Consider the following 20,349-nt stretch of genomic DNA (forward strand, 5'->3'; position numbering starts at 1 on the left):
AGCTGCCAAGCGGATGCAGGAAAACCGAGAAGGATGGGGTTTCTTGCCAACTCAGTGTGTACCGCCTCCTGCTGCCCTGGCAGAGCTTTCTAGGGAGCAGGGACATTTGGTTCGCTCTCTAGGGAAAGGAGGGAAATGTAGAGTTCGGTGGGACCTCAGGGGGCCATCCAGTCCAGCTGCCTGCTGAGGCAGGAACCTCAGCTAAAGCACCTCTGATGGATGGCCATCCAACCTCTACTTAAAAACCCCCAAGGAAGGAGATCCCAGCAGACATTCCACAGTGGAACAGCTCTTCCTGTCAGAAGGTTTAGACAGAATCCTCTTTTATTGTGACCTGAAGCCATGTGTTCGAGTCATCCCCTCCAGAGCAGGAGAAAACAAGCTTGCTCCCTCTTCCATGTGACAGCCCTTGAGGTAGAATCATAGACTCATAGAATCATAGAGTTGGAAGAGACCACAAGGGCCATCCAGTCCAACCCCCTGCCAAGCAGGAAACACCATCAAAGCATTCTTGAAATATGGATGTCAAGTCTTCGCTTAAAGACCTCCAAAGAAGGAGACTCCACCACACTCCTTGGCAGCAAATTCCACTGCCGAACAGCTCTTACTGTCAGGAAGTTCTTCCTAATGTTTAGGTGGGATCTTCCTTCTTGTAGTTTGAATCCATTGCTCCGTGTCCGCTTCTCTGGAGCAGCAGAAAACAACCTTTCTCCCTCCTCCATATGACATCCTTTCATATATTTGAACATGGCTATCATATCACCCCTTAACCTTCTCTTCTCCAGGCTAAACATACCCAGCTCCCTAAGCCGTTCCTCAGGTATCTGAAGAGGCTATCATATCTCGCATCTCCAGGCTTGGAGAGGTCCTGCCCCTCCTCGGGCCTCTAGGGCCAGGTTGCAGCTGCTCTGACCTACCTGCCTGCTTCTCTGGGGCTGGCAAAGAGCCCTGTGTTGCTCCCTGCGTCAAGTTCACATCCCCGCCAGGGACAGGTGCCTGGGAATGTTTCCAACGTAGCTGCTTTAGGCAAGAAGAGGTGAGAGGGACCTAGAAGCTGGCAGAGGAGATCCTTGGAACATCTCCAGAAGGCCAAAGAGGAGGCTTAGGATCTTTTGAGAAGGTGAAAAGGAGGCCAGGCTGCCCCCCCCCCCACCGCTTAGTTGTAAACAGAACCTCTGAACACTGCGAAGACAGCCCAAATATTGCCATTTTGTTTTAGTGCGCTCTTCACGCCCTCAGAGGTACTCCCATCTCAGTCTGGGTCCCCAGCATAGCTGCCAAGTTTTCCCTTTTCTCGCGAGGAAGCCTATTCAGCATAAGGGGAAATCCCTTTTAAAAAAGGGATAACTTGGCAGCTATGGTCCCCAGGCTAGGCTTGAGCCCCCCCTTCTCCCCCACACAAAGCTTTTCATACCACAAAAGCTGCTTTTTATAATAATCTTTTATAGAAAGCTTCAGTGTCCCTGGTGGAGCCCAGTACAAATGTTTTTAACATTCAAAACGTGTCTTATTATTTTTCCTCCAAAGAAAGAGAAAAAAAAGTTATTGGCAGCAGGTAGAAAGTGCTTGTTGCCCGTGGGCAGCTGTGAGACGGCCCCTGCCTTCCCCCAGCGGCAGCAAGGAGCAGGCAGCAGCCCAACCGGTGCAGCTCAGCCCACAGACCGTTCAGGAAGGTGTTAAAAGGCTCCCATGAAGAAGACATTTCTCGTGTTGAAACTTAAATAGTATAAAAATATATCGGGGCTTCTGCAGAGTTTCAAATGTGTTGATGTGGAGGGAGAGGAATTGCCACCAAACAGTACACGAAAGAGCTAATTTACAAGCTGTTTAGGATAGTATATAAAATGTTAGCTGCAGGATGAGAATGAGCAGCCTGCAGGAGAGGAAATGGGAAACGCCCATCTTTCGATGGTTAAGGAAACGACCTTCCTCAAGCTGAGATCGCCTCTGGGGTTTTAAACTACAACTCCCCACCGGGTGCTGGTGGGAACTGTGGTCCAAAAGTCCTGGAATCTCAGAACTGTGACATTGGGAGGTGACACCCAGGGTCATCTAGTCCAACCCCCTGCAATTCAGGAACCAGAGCTCAATAATACCTGACCAGAAGCCCACCCAACCTCCAATGAATCATAGAATTCAAGTGTTGGAAGGGACCCCCAAGGGCCATCTAGCCTAACCCCCCTGCCATGCAAAAGTATCCATGACAGGTGTGCCATCCAACTTCGGCTTAAAAACCTTGATAGTGTTTCCTGCTCGGCAGGGGGTTGGACTGGATGGCCCTTGTGGTCTCTTCCAACTCTACGATTCTATGATTCTCCGAGGGAGGAGAAGGCGGTTCAGAAAGATGTTACTCGGAACCTCCTTGAAGTCATTGGTTGGGGTTGATGGGAAATTTAGTGCAAAACCCCAGGAGGGGATCCCAACCTGAGGATGGCTGGAGTGGAATTTGCAAAGTGACTGTCCGTGTAAAAAGGCCGCGGAAAGCCATGCAGCTAACTGAAGTTAGCTTCCGACCAGCATCAGGATCCACAGGTGACGTTTTCCCCTCGCTTTAGGAAGGACAAATTTGGCCATGGGTCAGGCCGAACCCTTCCCCACAGCCTCACAACATAGCGCCGTCTTTTAAAAAAATTAGTGTTAATTTGCACTCAGCGCAGCGATGCACGGGTGGGGCCAAGTGCACCTCAGAGTGACATGCACCCTCCCTGAGATATGGGGCAGCTGAGGTTAGCAGAGGAGGCAGTTTGCATCTGGGATCTGTGAGAAACACACACACAATTGCTCCGCTTTCCCACCGGTCCAAAAGGAAGGATCTGTGCAGCAGCCATCAACAGGGCAACCCACCAAGCCCTCCCCCCCCCCCCAGGGCCACTTGGCAACCCTCCCATTGATAGTTAAGGCACTTGGGGCAGGTGGGGTGGGGGTGGGAGGAGCCCAGACCGAGAGAAGGCGCCCACGGTAAGACAGCAACAGGAAGTGCAGAAAGCAGGTGGAAACTCTTCCAAGCAAGAGACAACATCCGTGTCTTCAACAACGCAGCCTTTTCCCCAGAGCTAGAGGGGAGGGATTTCACTAGAATCGCAGAGTTCAAAGGCACCTGAGGATCATCCAGTCCAACCCCAGAGGTCCAAGGTGGGACTCGAACCTGTAAACCTTACCAGCCCCGTGCTCTGCCCAACTAAGCTGTAAATGGCATGATGAAGGAAAGGAAAGGTGCTGACACTGGGAATCGGACAATGGGCTCAGAAACGGAGCATCAGGAGGGGTCCCCAGGGGTCATCTAGTCCAGCCCCTTGAGATGGCGGAACCATAGCTAAAGGATCCCAGATGGCCAGGCAAGCTGTGCTCATAGCTGCCAAGTCTCCCGTATTCCCCGGGAAATCCCCGTTTTCCCAGCTGTTCCTAGCTGAAAAAACAGATTTTTTTTGTTTTCCCCCGGTTTATTCTGGCGCGGCGGCCATGTTGGAACTGGGCAAAGCAGCATCAAAAGTCACTTCTGAGCATGCTCCGCCCAGTTCCAAAATGGCGGTAGCGCTACTTCCCGTCTGCTACTTCTGGCCCGGTCCCTTATTTCTCCGACAGCAACTTGGCAGGTATGGCTGTGCTTAAAAAATGAAGGTGACTCTGCCACTTCCAGTTCCACATCAAACGGGAAGTTCTTCCTAACGTTTACCGAGAATCTCTTTTCTTGTCGTTTGCATCCGTGGGATCGGGTCCTGCCCTCTGGTTTCCCTTTCCCTGGGGTTCAAGCAGTTAAGGGCATCGAGTTCCTCAAAGACTCTGGAAAACCAGGGTTCTGCGCCAGCCAGGACGGGCCATGGGACCTGCCAACGCAGCTCTGCCAACATTTGGCCACTTCTGACGCCGCTTTGCCCTCTGGCAACCCTATAATGTCCACAGTCTCAAGGGCAGCATGGGCCGCCAGCCCTGAGCGAGTGGAAACCGAGGCAGCGCTCTGTCCTCCTGCCGCCCAACTCAAAAGAGGGCCCTGGCTATCTTCCGCCCGGTGGCCTTGATCTTTGGGAAGGTGGCGCTGATTTCCACCCCCTTGGGCGCCGTCGGCTTGGGCGGGGGCGGTGGAGGGGGCGGCTTCTCCCGCGGGCGCTTGGGTCGCAGCATGAAGTCCAGGCAGGTGCTGCTCATCGCGTAGAAGACGTTCGCTGTGGTGGGGAAGGCCAGCTCTGCAGGGGTGGTAGGAAGACAGAGGGCAAGAAGGGGTCAAGGTGGAAGAAGGAGAGGAACTGCCCGTCTTTGGAGTTCCCTGGTGGAAAAGGAAACGGCACGCCCAAAGCCAGAACCAGCGATTCCTAGGGGCACAGCTCATTTTCTGTCTCTAAAAGAAACTCTCCTCTATTAGCATTGCTTTCCCAGACCTCTGTTGCTTTGCAGAACCTGAGCTGCCGTTTTCTGTAAAACCCAAATAGAAAGCCGGAAGATTTTTGCCGCTTTGTCAACATCAGAAGATGACAGGATTAGAATCTGCTGACAAACAAGGGGAGGGTAATAAAGACTTTGAAGTCCATTGGGCAGCCTTGAGGCAGGGAAAATGTTTAAAAAGCATCGTCCTCTGTGCTGCTGCATTGGAAAAATATTTTTTAACAAAACATTTATAAGCTGCCGGAGAAGTGCCAGAAAGCTAATTGTAACTTAAAAGCAATTTGACACACTGCAGAGTCCCGCAGGCAGCAGTTAAAACCAGCGGTGTAAATGCTTGCAACAGAATTGTAGAGCTGGAAGGGACCCCCAGAGCTCATCTAGTCCAACCCTCACCTCGGCCTTCTGGCAGGAGCTGCACCAGTTCATAGTTGGGGGCCAGGACCCGATCCTGGTTGTGCTTCTCCAGTGCCTTTCCAATCACAATCGGTGCCTTGTCTTGGCTTGTGACCTGCAGAGGGCAGGCAGCAATAGCACAGGGAGAGATAGAGAAAAAAAAGAGAGAAGAAACAGGTTTTCCAGCCTTCGCTCAAAGGGTGCCCCTTGGGAGTTTTTGGACTGGGGCTGACTGGGAGTTTATTTCATAAAATTTACAGGCTGCTGGATTGTAACAAAACAAAGTGGTTTCGAAAAATAATGAAGTTACTGGTAAAACAGTGTGAAAATAGCTATGTAAAACCTTAAATGAAACAAAAAGCAAACTAAAAACAGATTAAAAGACACCCACATTCTACGTTTTCTGGGTAGGCTTCCCTAAAATAAAAAAAGTTTTTAGGAGGCACTAGTAAGATAACAGCAAAGCTTGAGCGCCCATCTGTCGGGGGTGCTTTAGCTGAGATTCCGGCATTGCAGGGGGCTGGACTAGATGACTCCTGGGGTCTCTTCCGATTCTATGATTCTATGGTATCTGCTTGGTGTCACTCAGCAGGGAGTTCCACAGTCAGGAGCTGCCACACCAGAAAATCCATTTTATTACAGGCGCAGAACGGGTGTTACATGGCCCCTGCAAATGGGCCACTTCAGCCAATCACAGAATCACATCAAGTTAGTTGGAAGGGACCCCCAAGTGTCATCCAGCCCACCCCCTGCAATCGAAGGAACTGAGCGGGTGCGGGTGGGGTCAGGCCACGCCACAGATGAGCTGGTCCCACGTCGTAGCACAAAACAGCTGGCAGGTGCCCAGTTGGGGAACCGTAGAGCTGCAGGGCAGGAAGGAACATCCTCCCCCGGGCCATCCAGACCAGCTAAAGGCTGTTCCTGCCCACCCCCTGGCCAGGCCCCCTCCCCAGGGCTCCTGCCCCCTTGCTCACCAAGATGCTCTTGTAGAGGGTGCCGTTGTGCAGAGCCATGCTGACGCGGATGATGCGGCAGTCTGAGGGGAGTCCACTGTCCGAGGGGAGGGCCATGGGGTAGGCCGACCCACAGGACGCCGAGCGCCGGTGGCCCCGGACGAAGGTGCCCCCTATGGCAGGGGGTGGGGCTAAGCCCTCCGGGGAGGTGGGAGAGGCGTTCTCCGGGGCCGTGTCCAGCGAGGAGACGGAGGGCCACTTCGTATGCTGGGGAGGCAACGGGAGGCAAGGGTAAGCGAGGGATTTGTCCTGCTCAGTGCTGCCTACACAGGCCGGCAGCAGGGGGGGACTTCGAGAAATATCCCCCCTGCTCCCCCCACAGTTCTAATATTCACAATGATGCCCCTTTTTGGCATAGTTACTTCTTATAGGTACCTCATTTATTTATTTATTAAATTTCCACAGATCCCAGGGCAGTTAACAACATGAAAAAAATGCAACATAAAAGCACCAACAGGCAGCCGCTGGGAGGGAAAAGTGGCCTCATTCCAAACCCAGGTACTTTTGAAGGGACTAGATGACCACCAGGAGTCCCGTTAAGCTCTAACAATTCTCTGATCTATTATTATTTGTGGCAAACCACCTACAGATCGCCAGACATGCATGAAGCTCACACGAATCGCAGGTGGGAAAGACATCGCCCCGGCCCCCCAACTCACCTGGGTCTGCTGCGGTTGCCCATGGGGGGTGGGGGAAGCAGGTGGAGGCAGAAGGAGGTCTGGCGGGGCTTGCGGGGAACTGGGCTTGTCCCAGGAGACAAGGGTGCTCATCCCAATCGAGGTGGCCAGGCTGGAGGGAAAAGGAGAAGCGGTTGGTGGTTGGGAAAGGACCAGGAGAAGTTTCAGTGGGTTTTAAGATTCCAGCTGGACACCTGCGATTTGGACTCTCCTTCCTGGGAGGTCTTGAAGCAGAGGTTGGGTGGCCATTTGAGATTCCTGCATTGCAGGGGGTTGGGCTAAATGTCCCTTGGGGGTCCCCCCTTCCTGCTCTACAATTCTATTATCTGTGCTTTGAAAAGAAAGCTTCAAAATTAGAGGTTGGAGGGAGAGAAGAGGTGGTGCTGGACGTTCTCTTTTGCTGGAGGTTTCTAAAGCAGAGGACGGATGGCCAGCTGTCATGGATTCTTCTTTGGAAAGGGGTTGGGCTTGGGGGTCCCTCCCATCTCCCCTGGGCTCTTCCCGCCTCTCACTCTGCGCAGTGGGTGATCACTACGGTGGGCTTCATGGGGCGGCCAGGGGTCACTCCTTCCACAGGCGGCTCAATCGTGCAGGAGAGCTGGTAGCTGGCAGAGAGAAAGAGGGAGAATGTCCGCTTTAAATATTTTACTTTCCCCCCAAAAAAGTAATTAATTCCCAGAAGAGAAAACAGCAGCCGTGTTTCAGTCTGTTGCAGCAAAAACTACAGGACAGGGATGGATCCTGCCCCCCATAACCCCCCTAAATCTGTTCCAGGGGTTCCTCCAAACCTCCGGACCAGACTGGGAAGGAGAGGGGCCGGGAAAACCTTCCTTTGAGGTTTTGAAGCTGTCTGTCAAGGATTCTATAGCTGAGATTCCTGCATTGCAGGGCGTCTGGCTAGATGGCCTTGCGGAAATCTTGGAGGTGATGGGACACTTTTGTTGACCACCGCCCAGGGTCTTGCGGCACCTTGAAGGCTTGGCCCCTTTACTCCAGAATCAAGATGCCATGGACCGTTGTGAAAAATTCATCAGGAGCTTCTGAAGGACAGGGTCATAAAATCATAGGATCTTCCAAGTCGGAAGGGACCTCAAGGGTCATCTAGTCCAACCCCCTTGCAGGAATCTCAGCTAATGCATCCACAACAGAGGAGCATCCCAACCTCCAAGGAGAGCCCACCGCCTCTCGAGGGAGACCGTTCCACTGCCTGCGCTATCCAAAAACTTATTTCACCGCAATGTGAAGTTTACAGATAAAGAGCAGTATACAAACTTTGGTGATGCTCATATGGTCATGGGCTTTTGTGGGGTCAGTCTGCATGCTATCTGGGGGGGGGTCCCCTCTCCACAAATTCCAGCTAAACATTTGCACAAACCGAGGGGCCAGCATATCGGGGGTGGGTGGGCCGTGTGACCTCCAGGAACCCCCTTCCAACCGTTTTAGGATTCTAGGGCCAAAGAGGGGGCTGGGTTTCGGTTGGGATCCTCAGACCCACCTCTGGGCCTCGCTGAGTCGGGGCAGGTGCTGCAGCCATCGCTGGAGGTGCCGGTCGGGGCTCAGGGCGTAGTTGCGGCAGTTGGCCTGCAGCAGTCGCAGCTGGGTGAGGATCTCGAATTCCTATTGGGGGGGGGGAGACACAAAGAAAAATGGGCATTTATAATAGAAGGTGCCCCCCATTTTTAAGAGGGTGCCCATTGCATGCTCCTCCCCTCTTCCAATACGGCACGTACCTTGCGGTGCTTCTCGAAGTTGATGTACCCGTTCTGCAAAGAGACAGAGTCATACGGTAGAATCGTAGAGAGGGAAGGAACCCGTAATTATTCCAGAAATGAGCGCAAATGACATCCCAGGAGACAGCTCCAGCCCCACCAGGGCCAGCAAAAGTCGCTTGCCTCCTGCTTTCCGCAGAAGTAATTCCTAAATTGCGCTTGTTTCTGGAGTGCAGCCTAAGACCTCCTCATTTGCCCCAATGAAATTGGCTAATTGGCTCATTCATTCCTTCATTCATTCATGGCTGCTGGGATTCCCGCCCCAAAGTTCTCTCCCAGGGAAGGGACTCCCTGGTTGTCTCTCTGTGCGAGTTGCTGCTCTGTCAATCCTCACATCCTGCCAATCCACCTCTGCATTTGGAGGCAGCTGGGTCACTTCAGCCTCCCTGACAGATGGCTATCCAATGTCTGCTGAGAAACCTCCGAGGTTAGGAGAGCCTAGCCCTTTCCGAAAGAGTTAAGATTGCTGCATTGCAGGGGGCTGGGCTGGATGACCCTCGGGGGTCCCTTCAAAACCCAAAATTCTATAGTTCTACGGGTCTGTTCCCCTGCCGAACGGCCTGCTCGTGGTTGGCATCTCCCGCCTGCCACCCTGTCCTCCCCCTTACCTGTAGCCTGTTCCGTGTCGCTGCATCCAGCATCACCAAGTCCTTGAGGAAAGTGCCCAGGTAGGGAACCACGCCCTGCGGGGAAGAGAGTGAGAGAGGAAGGAGATCAGAGACAGGGAAGAGGACCCCTTCATCCCTGGCTCCGTCTGCAGCCCACCCCTCAAGCCCTAGCCTCCCCCTCCTCTTGAAGTTTGGGTACCGTGGGGCGATGCTCCGAAGATCTCCGCTGCTGCCTGCGCTGGATCGGGTCCGCCCCAGCCCCTCGAGGGTAGCCATCCTGTGGGGAACAGGAGAGGAGAGGAGAGGGGTGGGCTTTTAAAAAAGGAACCTATCAGTGAACATTGCATTCAGAACTGCATTATTTTAGGATAAATTCCTTGGCGAAATGTGCAAATCGGTTCAAATTGCATTCAAAAACGTGTTCAGTAGGAGACTCCCCCGAAAGGTGAACATCTCTCCCCCACTGGAGGTTTTCAAGCAGAGGTTGGATGGCCCTCTGCCAGGGAATATTTTGCTGCAATTCCTGCATTGCGGGCGGGTTGGGCTTGATGACCCCTGGGGGTCCCTTCCGACCCTACAAAGCCATGAGTCTCAGGCCACGTCCCAGATTTCGGAGATATGCAGCGGAACACGGCACACCCCATCCTCTTTTGCTTCAGCATCTGAACTTCAATGTTTGTTTTCACGGGCCGTTTTCTGTGTTCTGTTTCCGCTTGTGAGCTGCCTTGGAAGGGTTTGTGCCCAGAAAGTGAGGGTTGTAAGCATTGATGGTGCAAAAATAAACAAGCCAGGTGAGAAGGTTGGCTGAGAGATGCAAGGGATTGCCTCAGGACAGGATGCAACAGATTAGGAACTGGAATTCACAAAAGTCAAAACTCTGGACATTTTTATGTCAGGGGAAAGCCTGTGTGTGTGTGTGTGTGTGTGTGTGTGTGTGTGTGTGTTTAGAAGTCCACCACTTTCTAGACATCAAGAGCCAGGGTAGTGGAGTGGTTAGAGTGGCAGAATGAGACCTTGGAGAGAATAATAGAATCTTAGAGCTGGAAGGGACCCAAGGGTCATCTAGTCCAATCCCCTGCATTGCGGGGAATCTCAGCTAAAGCATCCATGACAGATGGCCACCCAAGCTCTGCTTAAAAACCTCCAAGGAAGGAGAGCCCCCCACCTCTCATGGGAGTCTGTTCCCCTGCCTAACAGCTCTTCCTGTCAGAAAGTTATTCCTGATGCTTAGTCAGAATCTCCTTTCTTGTAACCTTAAGCCGTGGGTTCGAGTCCTACCCTCCGGAGCAGGAGAAAACAAGCATGCTCCCTCTTCCATGTGACAGCCCTTCAGATATTTGAAGTTTCCCCTCAAGTCTTCTCTTTACCAGGCTAAACATACGCAACTCCTTCGACCATTCCTCATAAGGCTTAGTTTCCAGACCACTTGATCATCTTGGTCGCCCTCCTCTGAACACCTTCCAGCTTGTCAATATCCTTTCCTTAAATTGTGGTGCCCAGAATTGGATGCTGTATTCCCGGTGTGGTCTGACTAAGGCAGGATAGAGTGGGACTATGACTTCCCTTGATCTGGACACTAGACTTGATGCAGCCTAGAAGAGCTGCTGCCATCACACTGTTAAGTTTGTGATCCACTAAGACCCCTAGATCCTTTTCACTTGTGCTGCCAGGTGTCCCCCTTCCTGTATTTGTGCATCTGGTTCTTCCTGCCTAAGTGCAGAACTTGACATTCGTCCCTGTTGAAATTCATTTTTCTTAGCCTGGGCCCAGTTCTCCAATCTGTTACGGTCATTTTGGTTCCCGATTCTGTCTTCTGCGGAGAACGTGGAATAAACACCTGGAAGAGGAGCCTCCGGCTCTGGCTGTAGTTGTCCTCCTCTGAGCAGACGGCACTCAGCTCCTCATAGCAGCGGAGGGAGTCCCTGGAGATGATGAAGGGAGGGGAGAGAAGCTGAGTAGAGCAGTCTAAAACTCCAACCGCACCCCAGGAGTTTAATGGGCTGCGCCCTGCCTAAGAGGGATCAGGCTTGTGTGTTTGTAGGGACCTCCCTAGACACCTCCACTGCATTGGTTAACTGTGTTTCTGGGGTTGGACTAGATGACCCATAGGTGTCTCACCCAACCCTACAATTCCAGAGGCAAGGGAGGGTGCCTGGCAGGGAAGAGAAGTACTTTGGGGGGAGGACCTAAGGACCTGAGCAAGAAGAGGGGAATGGCCAGGGCAGATGACAGCCTGGTTTTTATTGCTGCCGGGAAGAAGCTCAGGGTGTCTCTGAGAAAGGTCTCAGAGATTTGGGGGAGGGGGCATGGTTCTGCGAGGGGAAGGAGCTCTGAAGCAGAGGAATGGGGGCCCACCTGGATGTCTCCTCCCAGGTTCTCTTGAGGCGATGCAAAGGGGTGGACTTCAGTGCAGAGACGACGGCATAGAGAGAGGAGAAGTTGCGGAGGAGAAAACACTCCTGGGACGGGAAAGAGAAAATAAGAAAAGGGTCTGGAAACCTCCTTCCTGGGAGGTTTTTATGCAAAGGCTACGTGTTTAAATCTAAACAACAACAACAAATGCAGCTTATAAACATTCCAAATAAATAGATAAAACAGCTACCCAGTTGGCAAAGACTGCTCCATGGACCCAGGAAATTTGTTGTTGTTTGTTTATTGTTAATATACCCATGCCAACTCCATAATTGCATTCAGGATTGCTCAGCCGGTAGAGCAGAAGACTCTCAATCTCAGGGTCATGGGTTCGAGTCCCGCGTTGGGCAAAAGATTCCTGCACTGCAGAGGGTTGGGCTGGATGACCCTCGGGTGGCCCCTTCCAACCTTAACCATTTGGTGGTTCTATGAATTCCATCATCCTGCTATGATCTAAGCCTACTCAAAGCGGCTTATGGTGCACAACGCTTAAGCCAGCACGAAGCCGGAAAGGAACAGAAGGAACATCCACGACACCCTCCCTGCGAGGCGGACCCACCTCTGCCACGCGGATCCACTTCTCCAGCAGCCGTGCCCTCTGCGCCGCCCGCAGCTCCGTGTCGCCCAGGCAGGAGGAGACGACAGCGTTGGCCACGCGGTTGAACTGGGCCACAGTGGCGCGGACGGAGGGGCAGGCCCCCTCGCGGCCCCTCTTGTCACGCTGCGACCACAGCTGGCCCTGGCACTCGTGGGGCACCAGGCGCAGGAAGAGCTCCTGGGGGGCAGGGGGGGCAGGGGAGAAGAAGCTGAAGGAGGGGAGGGAGAGAGGAGAGACCCACCCCCTTAAAAAAGCTCCCAATCACTGGCAGGCTGGCTTAAAAGGGACCTGAAAACTGTGCCCCTCAAATGCAGGCTGGGTGAATGGCAAGGGATTCTCTGACCAGGAAGAAGAGCTTTCATTGACAGAAAGCAAAACCTCCCAAGTCTCTAGTCCTCATGCCTGTAGAGGTGGAGGGTGAGCCGTGACAGAGGGGAGAAAGAGGGTTGTGGAGCTCATCCAGAACCCCTGCAGGATCCCCCCAGGTCACACTCACGGCATCCTGCGCAGTGAGATGAGCGGCCACGTCTTCCGCCTGGAGCCCCAGGATGTAGTGGGGGTCGGGGGGCCCTTCGTCTGTGATGCCCTTGTCCTCCCAGGGGTCCTCCTGGCCCTTGGGGGCTCCCTCTTGGCCGGCCGACAGGAGGATCTTCTCAGGGTCCGATCCTCTACCCAGGGCCCAGCGTAGCCAGGCTCCCAGCTGCTCCTTCAGGCCAGCGTCCAAGCCCACAAAGTCCTCCGGGTAACCGTCCAGCCAGGAGCACAGCAGAGACCCCAGGGCCCTGTGAGGAGGGGAAAGTGGGGGGAGTCTGTGGCTGCTGGAACCCCAGGAAGCCCCCCCCCACCTCTGCACAGCAGCCAAACAGAGAGGACTGGCCAGTGGGATTCGAACCCAAGAGCCCTCTCCCTTTCTGTGGTTTCCAACAACTGGTCATAGAATCATAGAATAGCTCTCAGGGTTGTGACTTCCCATGCTGGGCGAAAGATTCCTGCATTACAGGGGGGTGGGACTCTTCCCTTCTATTGCTCTATGACAGGGGGCCGGTCAACCGTCCCTCAGACCATGTGGGGGGCAAGACTATATTTTGAAGAAGAAAAAATAACGAATTCCTATGCCCCACAAATAACCCAGAGATGCATTTTAAATAAAAGCACACATTCTACTTGTGTAAAATCATGCTGATTCCCAGACCGTCCACAGGCCGGATTGAGAAGGCGATTGGGCCACATCCGGCCCACGGGCCTCAGGTTGCCTACCCCTGCTCTATGACCTTTCCAGTTGCCCTATTCTGCACCTGCCTCAGAGACACCCTACCCCAGACAGCAGCAGGTGCAGCCTCCCAGATCAGGGAGTCTCTGGTGACTCATTCGTGCGAGGGAGCCAAGCCCACGTGCCCTGGCCTCACCACCTCATCTCTCCAGAGCATTTAAGGGAGGGTGTCGTCTCCCGCACCCGCTTCTCACTGAAGGCTCAAAGGAGCAGCCCTGCTTGACCCTCTCCTGACCTAGTGTCCTGTCTCCAAAAGGGGACAGCCCAGGAGGACAACCTCCCAGGCCTGGAAGGGGGTGGCTGGCTGGCTATTTTTGTGTTCGTTTGGCCTTTTTTTTTGCTTCAACTATTTATTTGTGTTTTAATATTGTATTTTTATCTAGTGAATTGCCCTGAAAGCTTTTGATGGATGATAATATAAATCCTAATAATAATAAGAATAGAATAGATATAAATCCTTCCTCAACGGTAAACTGATGTCTGGTTTTTTTATTTACTTATTAAAAATATGTATATACCGACCTATCATTAAAAAAGACGTATCGCTGTACAAATATTTTCACGAAGGCGTAAACAAGTGGGATTTACTCCTGAGTAGACATGCGAAAGCCGGAGGTGGTGGCGTCTCCTTCCCTGAACGTTGCAGGGCCACCTCTCCTGGCTGAGATTCCTGTCTGGCAGGGGCAGGTCTAGATGACCACAGGGGGTCCCTTCCAACTCTACACTTATATGTTTCTACATTGCACTAATGTAAGGCTGTTAAGAAACAAGGCTGGAGAAGGAGCTCAAACCCAGAACCCAAAGGCTTGCGACGACCACTGTGCCTCTGAGCACGTGCCGAGTACAGTGACCTCTGAGATTCCTGCACAGCAAGGGGTTGGGCTAGATGACCGCCAGGTTCCCTTCCAATGCTATGATTCAATGACCTTACCTAGTTCATAATCATACCATAAACACAGGCAGGCAGCCATCCTTCTGGTGGAGAGAGGAGAGAGTCCAGGGCAAGCGTAGAGCCCAGAAGCTGCTTAGGAATTAGCTTGAAAAATGGATTTAGGCTGTGGAGAGGGATATTTTTTTGGGGGGGGGGCTGTTATTAACTACTCAGGGGAGCAGGGAAAAGGAAGCAGGCGCCCACTCACCGCTGAAGGTCTGCTGTTTCCGGGGTAGCGTCTGAACTTGAACCCACAACTGCCTGCAGCCTGGGGGGGGAGGGGTGAGAAAAACCAAGGGACTCAATGAATTTAGTAATCCTTCTACTCTCTCGCCCTGCCAGCGACCCGCCTCCTCTCCTGGTGCGGCTCCACAGCCTCAGACAGCTGCCCAGCAGGCAGAAATCCAACAGGTGACATTCTGTTCTTACCATGAAAACTCAGCAGCGTTAATGATACGCCTTTGAACGCTCTCCTCCCTCCTGAGCTATCACTGCAGTGGCCCTGCAAGGTAGGCCAGGCCATGAGACAAAGCCGCTCGAGTCAATGTGGAGTGTGGGGCAGGATTTGAGCCGGGGTCTCCCTGGCCCTTGTCTGGCCTCACAAGCTGCGCCTGCTGGATTTCCGCTTGCTGACCAAACAAACAGAACTGCCAACGTTCCCTCCCCCCCCCCCGATAGCTGCCAAGTTATCCCATTTTTTAAGGGATTTTCCCTTATGCTGAATAGGCTTCCTCGGGAGAAAGGGGAAAACTTGGCAGCTATGCCCCCCCCCCGACAATCTCCCCTCCATTGCAAACCTCTCGAGCAGGAGCCCCAGGACCAAGCCGGGCGTGGCAAAAGTCCGGTAGGTGGCCAGGAAGGCCGGCACGTAGCAGGTGTCTCCGAGCGAAGGGGCTTCCAGAAGGTGCCTCACCAGGCGGGGCAGCAATCCAGCCTTCAGCACCCGAGAGCGGCCGGCTGGGGACCCCAACACCCCCAGCGCCGTGGAATCAGCAGCCCCCAGGTGACCCGAGGTGCTTGGCGGGTCCTCGCCCTGCCGGGGGGGGGGGGGGAACAACACAACAAAAAAGAGAAAGGGATGGGCTCCAATGACAAGGAAGGAGGCTCAGTTTGGAAGCAGAGGTTGATATGTTGTGGATTTCTTAGCAGTGGCTCCCTGCACAGCCGGGGGGTTGAGCTGGATGACCTCTGGGGACCCCTCCCAACTTTTCAATTTTCTGTAAACGGAGGCAGCCTCCTCCTCGTCCTGTGGAGGGCAGGGCATGTCATTCCCTCACTTTCCTTGCGCACCACCAGGGCCTCTAACTGTTGCACAACAGGCAGAAATTCAACAGGTGACGTTTCGCCCTTGCCACGAAACGCAGCAATGTAAGTGATACGCCTTTTAATGCTTCTCTTCCTTTGGCAATATCCACCCCCACCCCCCAGGCATGGGGCACGACTTACCCCAGAGACCAGGCTGGCTCTGTTGGCACCCCCTGGCAGCCGAGAGCTGACGGTGTAGATGGCACCCTCCTCCTTCTCCTCCCACAAGGTCACTGGGGGCTGCGGTGGGGGGAGGAAAAAGACATTTTAGCCCGTGTGCAATTCCTCCCCACCCCCAAGCTGCCACAAGAGTGCTCCTTCATTTATATCTATTCATTTATGGATCTATTGCATTTCTGTCCCTCAAGCCGCCCCCTCAACAACCCTGAGAGGTAGGCCAGGCTGGGAGACGGGCAGGGACTGGCCTCGAGGTCACCACCCTGCGATGATTTGAACCCAAGTCCTCAAACCACTGCACCACCTTGGCTTCTGACACACACACACACACACACACACACACACACACACACACACACACACCATTAAACCCTCTGAGCGTTACCTTCACAGGCAGGCAGTACCAACGGGTGCGGGTGAGGACCGCCCCCTCTGCGGAGCCCCCTCCCGGCTCCAGGCAGCCCCCCAGGCGGAGGAAGACCTTCATGGGGGTGGCAGATCACCCCCCTGCAGGGTCCCCCTTTGCACCCCCTCCTGCCCCCAGTGGCGAGGGGGCTCCTATTTGCCACAGAAGATGGGCAGCAGCTGAGACAGAAAGAGGGTTGGGATGGGGGGGCCCAGGCTGAAATCCTGGCCCCCCACCAGGCCTCGTGTGTGTTTGTCTTCTGCCTCCCTTTCGGTGTAGATTCCTCTCCTCCTTCCGCTTCGCAGGATTGGGCCCGGCCCCTTCCCCGCCCTACAGAGGACTTCCCCAAAAACAGGCCAAACCAGATTCCACTTCGCTCTCTCTGTGTCTCTCTCAGCCAACCCCCCCAACAACAACAGGCCCTTTGCCTGGAAGCCCCACTATTACACATGCACACAGAGGCAGGCCGGAGTCCAACAGGTGCAGCTGCCAGCTGGGAAGGCGTGCCCAGCCTGGATCAAAGGTGTTCGCCTCCCACACACACACACACACACACCTGTCCCAGCCTGCACACCGTGGGTCTGCCAGGGAATAATAATAATTATTATTATTTATACTCTGCCCATCTGGCTGGGTTTCCCCGCCACTCTGGGCGGCTTCCAACAAATACAAAAATACATTAAAATATATGCAAACAGACTCACTGCGCCAACCCTGCAGTGCAGGCAGGCGGAGGAGGAGGAGGGCAGCGGGATCACGACCCACCAGCGGACCAGCTCCTGGGACGCAGCCGCACAATGAGGCGGGACACCTGTCTGCAAATGGGGGGGGTCACCTCTGGAAGTAGCCGGTGGGGGTTGGACTAGATGACCCGGGGCAATGCTCCCTGGGGGGGTCCCTTCTATGGCTCGTGGGCACGGACGAGGGAACTCTTGAACCCAGCACCTGCCAAGCATTCACACGGAGAACAACTCCTGCATGCGTCCCCCACCCCGCCCCCACCCCAACAAACACCTGCTTCTACTGACCTGCTCAGGAGTTGGGGGTCCGCGCTCCGACTCGGGGGTCCTGCTCCGGAAAGCGCTGAGGGTCACACCGGCGTCCCCTGCCCCGTCCAGCAGGTGGCGAAAAGAGCGGGGGAACATCCGGACCCCCTCCCCTCACGCCCGAGGGCAGCTGAGGGGAGAGAAGCAGGGGAGGGGGTGTTTTTCCCCATGGTTTTTTTTGGGGGGGAGTGTCTCCCACCCTATTGCCCGTCCCCTGGCTCGTTTTCACCCCAAACCCTAACTGCAAACCTGCTTCCTCTTAAGGGTACTTGCGACGAGGGTCCCACGGGCAAGAATTCCACCCCAAAACTTTAAAAAAACACCCTAAACCGCTTGCTAGAAACTCTTGCCTCCTTCCTTCCGAAAACTCTGCCCCTTGCGTTGCAGGGGGTTGGACTGGATGACCCTTGGGGACCCTCCCTCCCTCCCTCCAACTCTGCTCCACCCTGGAGGAACAGATCCTCCCGTGGGTGCCAGCCCTCTCCCTGCTGGGTCTCACCTGGGTGCTGGAGGACAGGACCCCATGGGGTGCTGGGCTGCAGGGCAGGGACCCAGGAGTGTCCCGTTGCTTTCACCCAGGCAGGCGCCTAATAAGGGAGGGGGCAGGATGGAAAGTCCGGAAGCGGAGCGAGCTGGGAGCGGAGCCAGAGACAAAGTGAAGGAAGGGGAAACCGGAGCCGGACTCTCTGGGAGCGGAGCCAGAAGACTGGGGAGAGAGAGGCCGGCAGAGGAAACCCCGGGACTGGATTATACTTCGGGAAGGGAGCGGGAAAGGCTGGCAGAGCCAGAGTAGAGGAAGCCCTGAGCAGCCCCAAACCACGGAACTGGAGTTTGTCCAGGAATGGCTAAGGAAGATCTGGAATCGGAGTCAGGAAGTAGAAGGAAAACCTGGAACCGGCCTTCACGGACTGAGGGTGGCAGATGCAAAGCCCAGGGGGGAAGTCGATGCAGGCGAGGTCAGCTCCAGCGAAAGCCTGGGATGGAGTGCAAGGAGGATTGGGCTGATGTGAGTTATGACAAATTGCAGAACTAGTTTCCGAGTGTGGAGCCCCAGTATTGAGAGAGGGAGGGAGGGAGGTATTGGTCCTCTGACTTTACAGGAGAGGGCAGGTGGAAAACGTGGAACCGGCTCGTGCAGGGAAGCTGGAGAGGTGTGCAAATTGCTGAAACAGGCTGAGACTGCCACCTGCGTGTGTGACTCCACAAATGGTGTGGGCACATCCCTTGAACTGAATATGTGGTATTCAGAGTCCTGGAATTGTAGAGTTGGAAGGGTATCCCCAAGGGTCATCTAGTCCAACCCCCTGCCACGCAGGAGTCAAAACTATTTCATTTCCTAAAATGTATACTGTAGACCGCTTGACCTTTAGAAAATCCACAACCCTCCAAGTTGTTTATGAAAGAAATACAATGATGAACGCTGTTAGGAGCTATTTTAAACATGGAATATGTCAACATCCTACGCATCTTGGCCAAGCAATTATGTTTCCAGCAGGTGCCAAAAGCTGTACCAGTGAAGGAGCCTGCCTGGGTGTCAATAGGCAGGGAGTTCCAAAGCTCCATTTTCTTACAGATGCAGAAATGGCATGATGTGACACCTGCAGCACTGCCAATTCCGCCGATCAAAGTTGCAAAGCGGGTGCATTGGGGTCAAGCAGATCTCACTGGTAAACTGGAATCCAGCTCTCAGCATGGGGTTGGACTAGATGACCCCCAGGATCCGTTCTATGTTTCTGTGAGCTCGGCCCAGTAGCAAATCAGCAACCAGAACAGATCTCTACATGCAATGGCATGTAGTGCATGGGACTCTTAATCTCAGGGTCGCGGGTTCGAGCTCCGTGTTGGGCAAAGGAAGATTTCTGGCATTGCAGGCGGTTGGACCCAATGAACCCGCAGCAGGGCCCCTACAAAACTCTACACTTCTATGGTTCTACACAGGCAAAGGCCTTGCTCCTGCATCTTCCGGGCAAAGTAAAAAAGAAGCCTCATGTGGCCAGTGGCCCATGCAGACCCCAGTAATGTGCAGATCCAGCATTTGCCAACCTGGTGCCCTCCAATGGTTGCGGAACAGTATGCCCGCTGGCTGCCCAGGGCTGATGGGACTTGTAGTACACACACCACTTCTGGAGAACACCAGCCTGGCGGCCCTTTTCTCTTAACAATGTAGAAATGGCCTACCAAGACGGGGTTGGACTAGATGAGCCTTGGGGGACCCCTTTGCAAATCTACAAATGGAAGATTAAAAGGGAAATGAAGCCAAGGATTCTGGTTGTGAGGACACAGGAGAAATCCAGTCTCCATTGCAGCTTTGAAAATATATTCCCCTGGGAATCCAATCCGAGAGAAAGATTCTGTTGTGTTCTGCATCCGCATTTCCCCTTTGCCCCATATCAGAATTTGGCCTCTCCCTCTCCCCCAGGACTCCTTCCCTCTCCCCCAGTGCAGGAAGGAGCACAATAGGGGTCTGGAAACCCAGTTTCCTGTCTCCAGGAAGGGGTTGCGTCACCCATGCAGTGAGGGGCTTCCTTCAGCCTCTCCCTCCCCTCCCTTGCTCATTTAACACCTTCGATCCCAGTACCAAAGCGCAGCTTTCCAAACTGTGTGTTGGCAGCAGTGTGTAGGTGTGTTGTGTGAATGCTACCCCCCCCCCCCGCTTATCCTGGTTTGCTAGTAAAACTCAATTACTGTGTTGCAAAATGATGCACGTCCAAAAAGTCTGCTGCCAACAGGAAAAGTTTGAGAAGCTCTGGCCCATATTAAGAGGGATGGCCAAGATGCCCTGCTGGCTGAGAGCTTCATGACAGGCAGGAGTCCCACTGGTACAGTTCCTGCTGGCATCATTCTGCTTCTTCACGCGGCTCATAGCTAACTTGCGGAATTCGCTGGAGCAGGAGGCAGGGATGGCTTTAAAAGAGGATCGGATAAATCCACGGAGGAGGAGATGGGAGGCCTTCCAAGGTTGGAGGAAACGTGAAATTAAGAAATGCTAGGATTGGGATTATTTGTGGTATGGAGGGGGAAGTATAAGGTGCAAAGGGATTCGTGGGTAGTGTTATAAAATCATATTGGGGGGGGGGTTGCAGGACACCATTATTAATGAACAGAGAGGGGTGACAGAATTTGACAGCTGCAATACCCAGAATCCTGTTCAATGCCATCTTCCCTGTCTCCCCACCCCTCCCGCTAGGACACGACCCTGCCTGAAGGAAGGCTTAAGGATCTGCATATGCACAACAGTTAGCATAAACTCACACATTTCCCCTCTCCACCTCCCCTCCGCCCAGAACAAAACAGTGTTCCAGAAGAAGGGGGGGGAACCGCCCAAATCCAAAGTGACACTTTTCTACTCAAGTTAATAATACAGCCT

The 20,349-nt window shown here is 53.8% G+C and overlaps 1 protein-coding gene across 2 annotated transcripts; it reads right to left on the reverse strand.

Annotated features, from left to right (window-relative positions):
* Window positions 1-1,423: 1,423 nt before the first annotated feature.
* RGL2 (ral guanine nucleotide dissociation stimulator like 2) lies at window positions 1,424-17,651 on the reverse strand. 2 transcript variants are annotated; one of them, XM_035107419.3, is made up of 18 exons: window positions 17,482-17,651; window positions 16,965-17,112; window positions 15,495-15,593; window positions 14,846-15,081; window positions 14,257-14,316; window positions 12,344-12,629; window positions 11,809-12,024; window positions 11,193-11,296; window positions 10,675-10,759; window positions 9,037-9,114; window positions 8,838-8,912; window positions 8,191-8,223; window positions 7,956-8,077; window positions 6,973-7,065; window positions 6,443-6,572; window positions 5,745-5,990; window positions 4,771-4,885; window positions 1,424-4,181 (listed from the first exon to the last, which is right to left on the reverse strand). In XM_035107419.3, exons 2-18 carry the CDS (start codon window positions 17,079-17,081, stop codon window positions 3,976-3,978), a joined length of 2,301 nt encoding a protein of 766 aa, XP_034963310.2. In that variant the 5' UTR covers window positions 17,082-17,112; window positions 17,482-17,651; the 3' UTR covers window positions 1,424-3,975. The 2 variants fall into 2 exon arrangements, with proteins under 2 accessions (XP_034963310.2, XP_034963311.3); XM_035107420.3 differs by lacking the exons at window positions 16,965-17,112; window positions 17,482-17,651 and adding an exon at window positions 15,916-16,230.
* Window positions 17,652-20,349: the final 2,698 nt, after the last annotated feature.

The sequence above is a fragment of the Zootoca vivipara genome, chromosome 2 (assembly GCF_965207765.1).
Source record: "Zootoca vivipara chromosome 2, rZooViv2.hap1.1, whole genome shotgun sequence".
NCBI lineage: Eukaryota > Metazoa > Chordata > Lepidosauria > Squamata > Lacertidae > Zootoca > Zootoca vivipara.

Coding starts and splice junctions, on each gene's coding strand:
- RGL2 (XM_035107419.3), bottom strand. CDS start 17,081: ATGTTCCCCCGCTCTTTTCGCCACCTGCTGGACGGGGCAGGGGACGCC. Junction 15,082..15,494: donor GAGCCAGCCTGGTCTCTGGG/GTAAGTCGTGCC, acceptor CCCCCCCGGCAG/GGCGAGGACCCGCCAAGCAC. Junction 14,317..14,845: donor CTGGGGCTCCTGCTCGAGAG/GTTTGCAATGGA, acceptor CTCCCCCCCCAG/GCTGCAGGCAGTTGTGGGTT.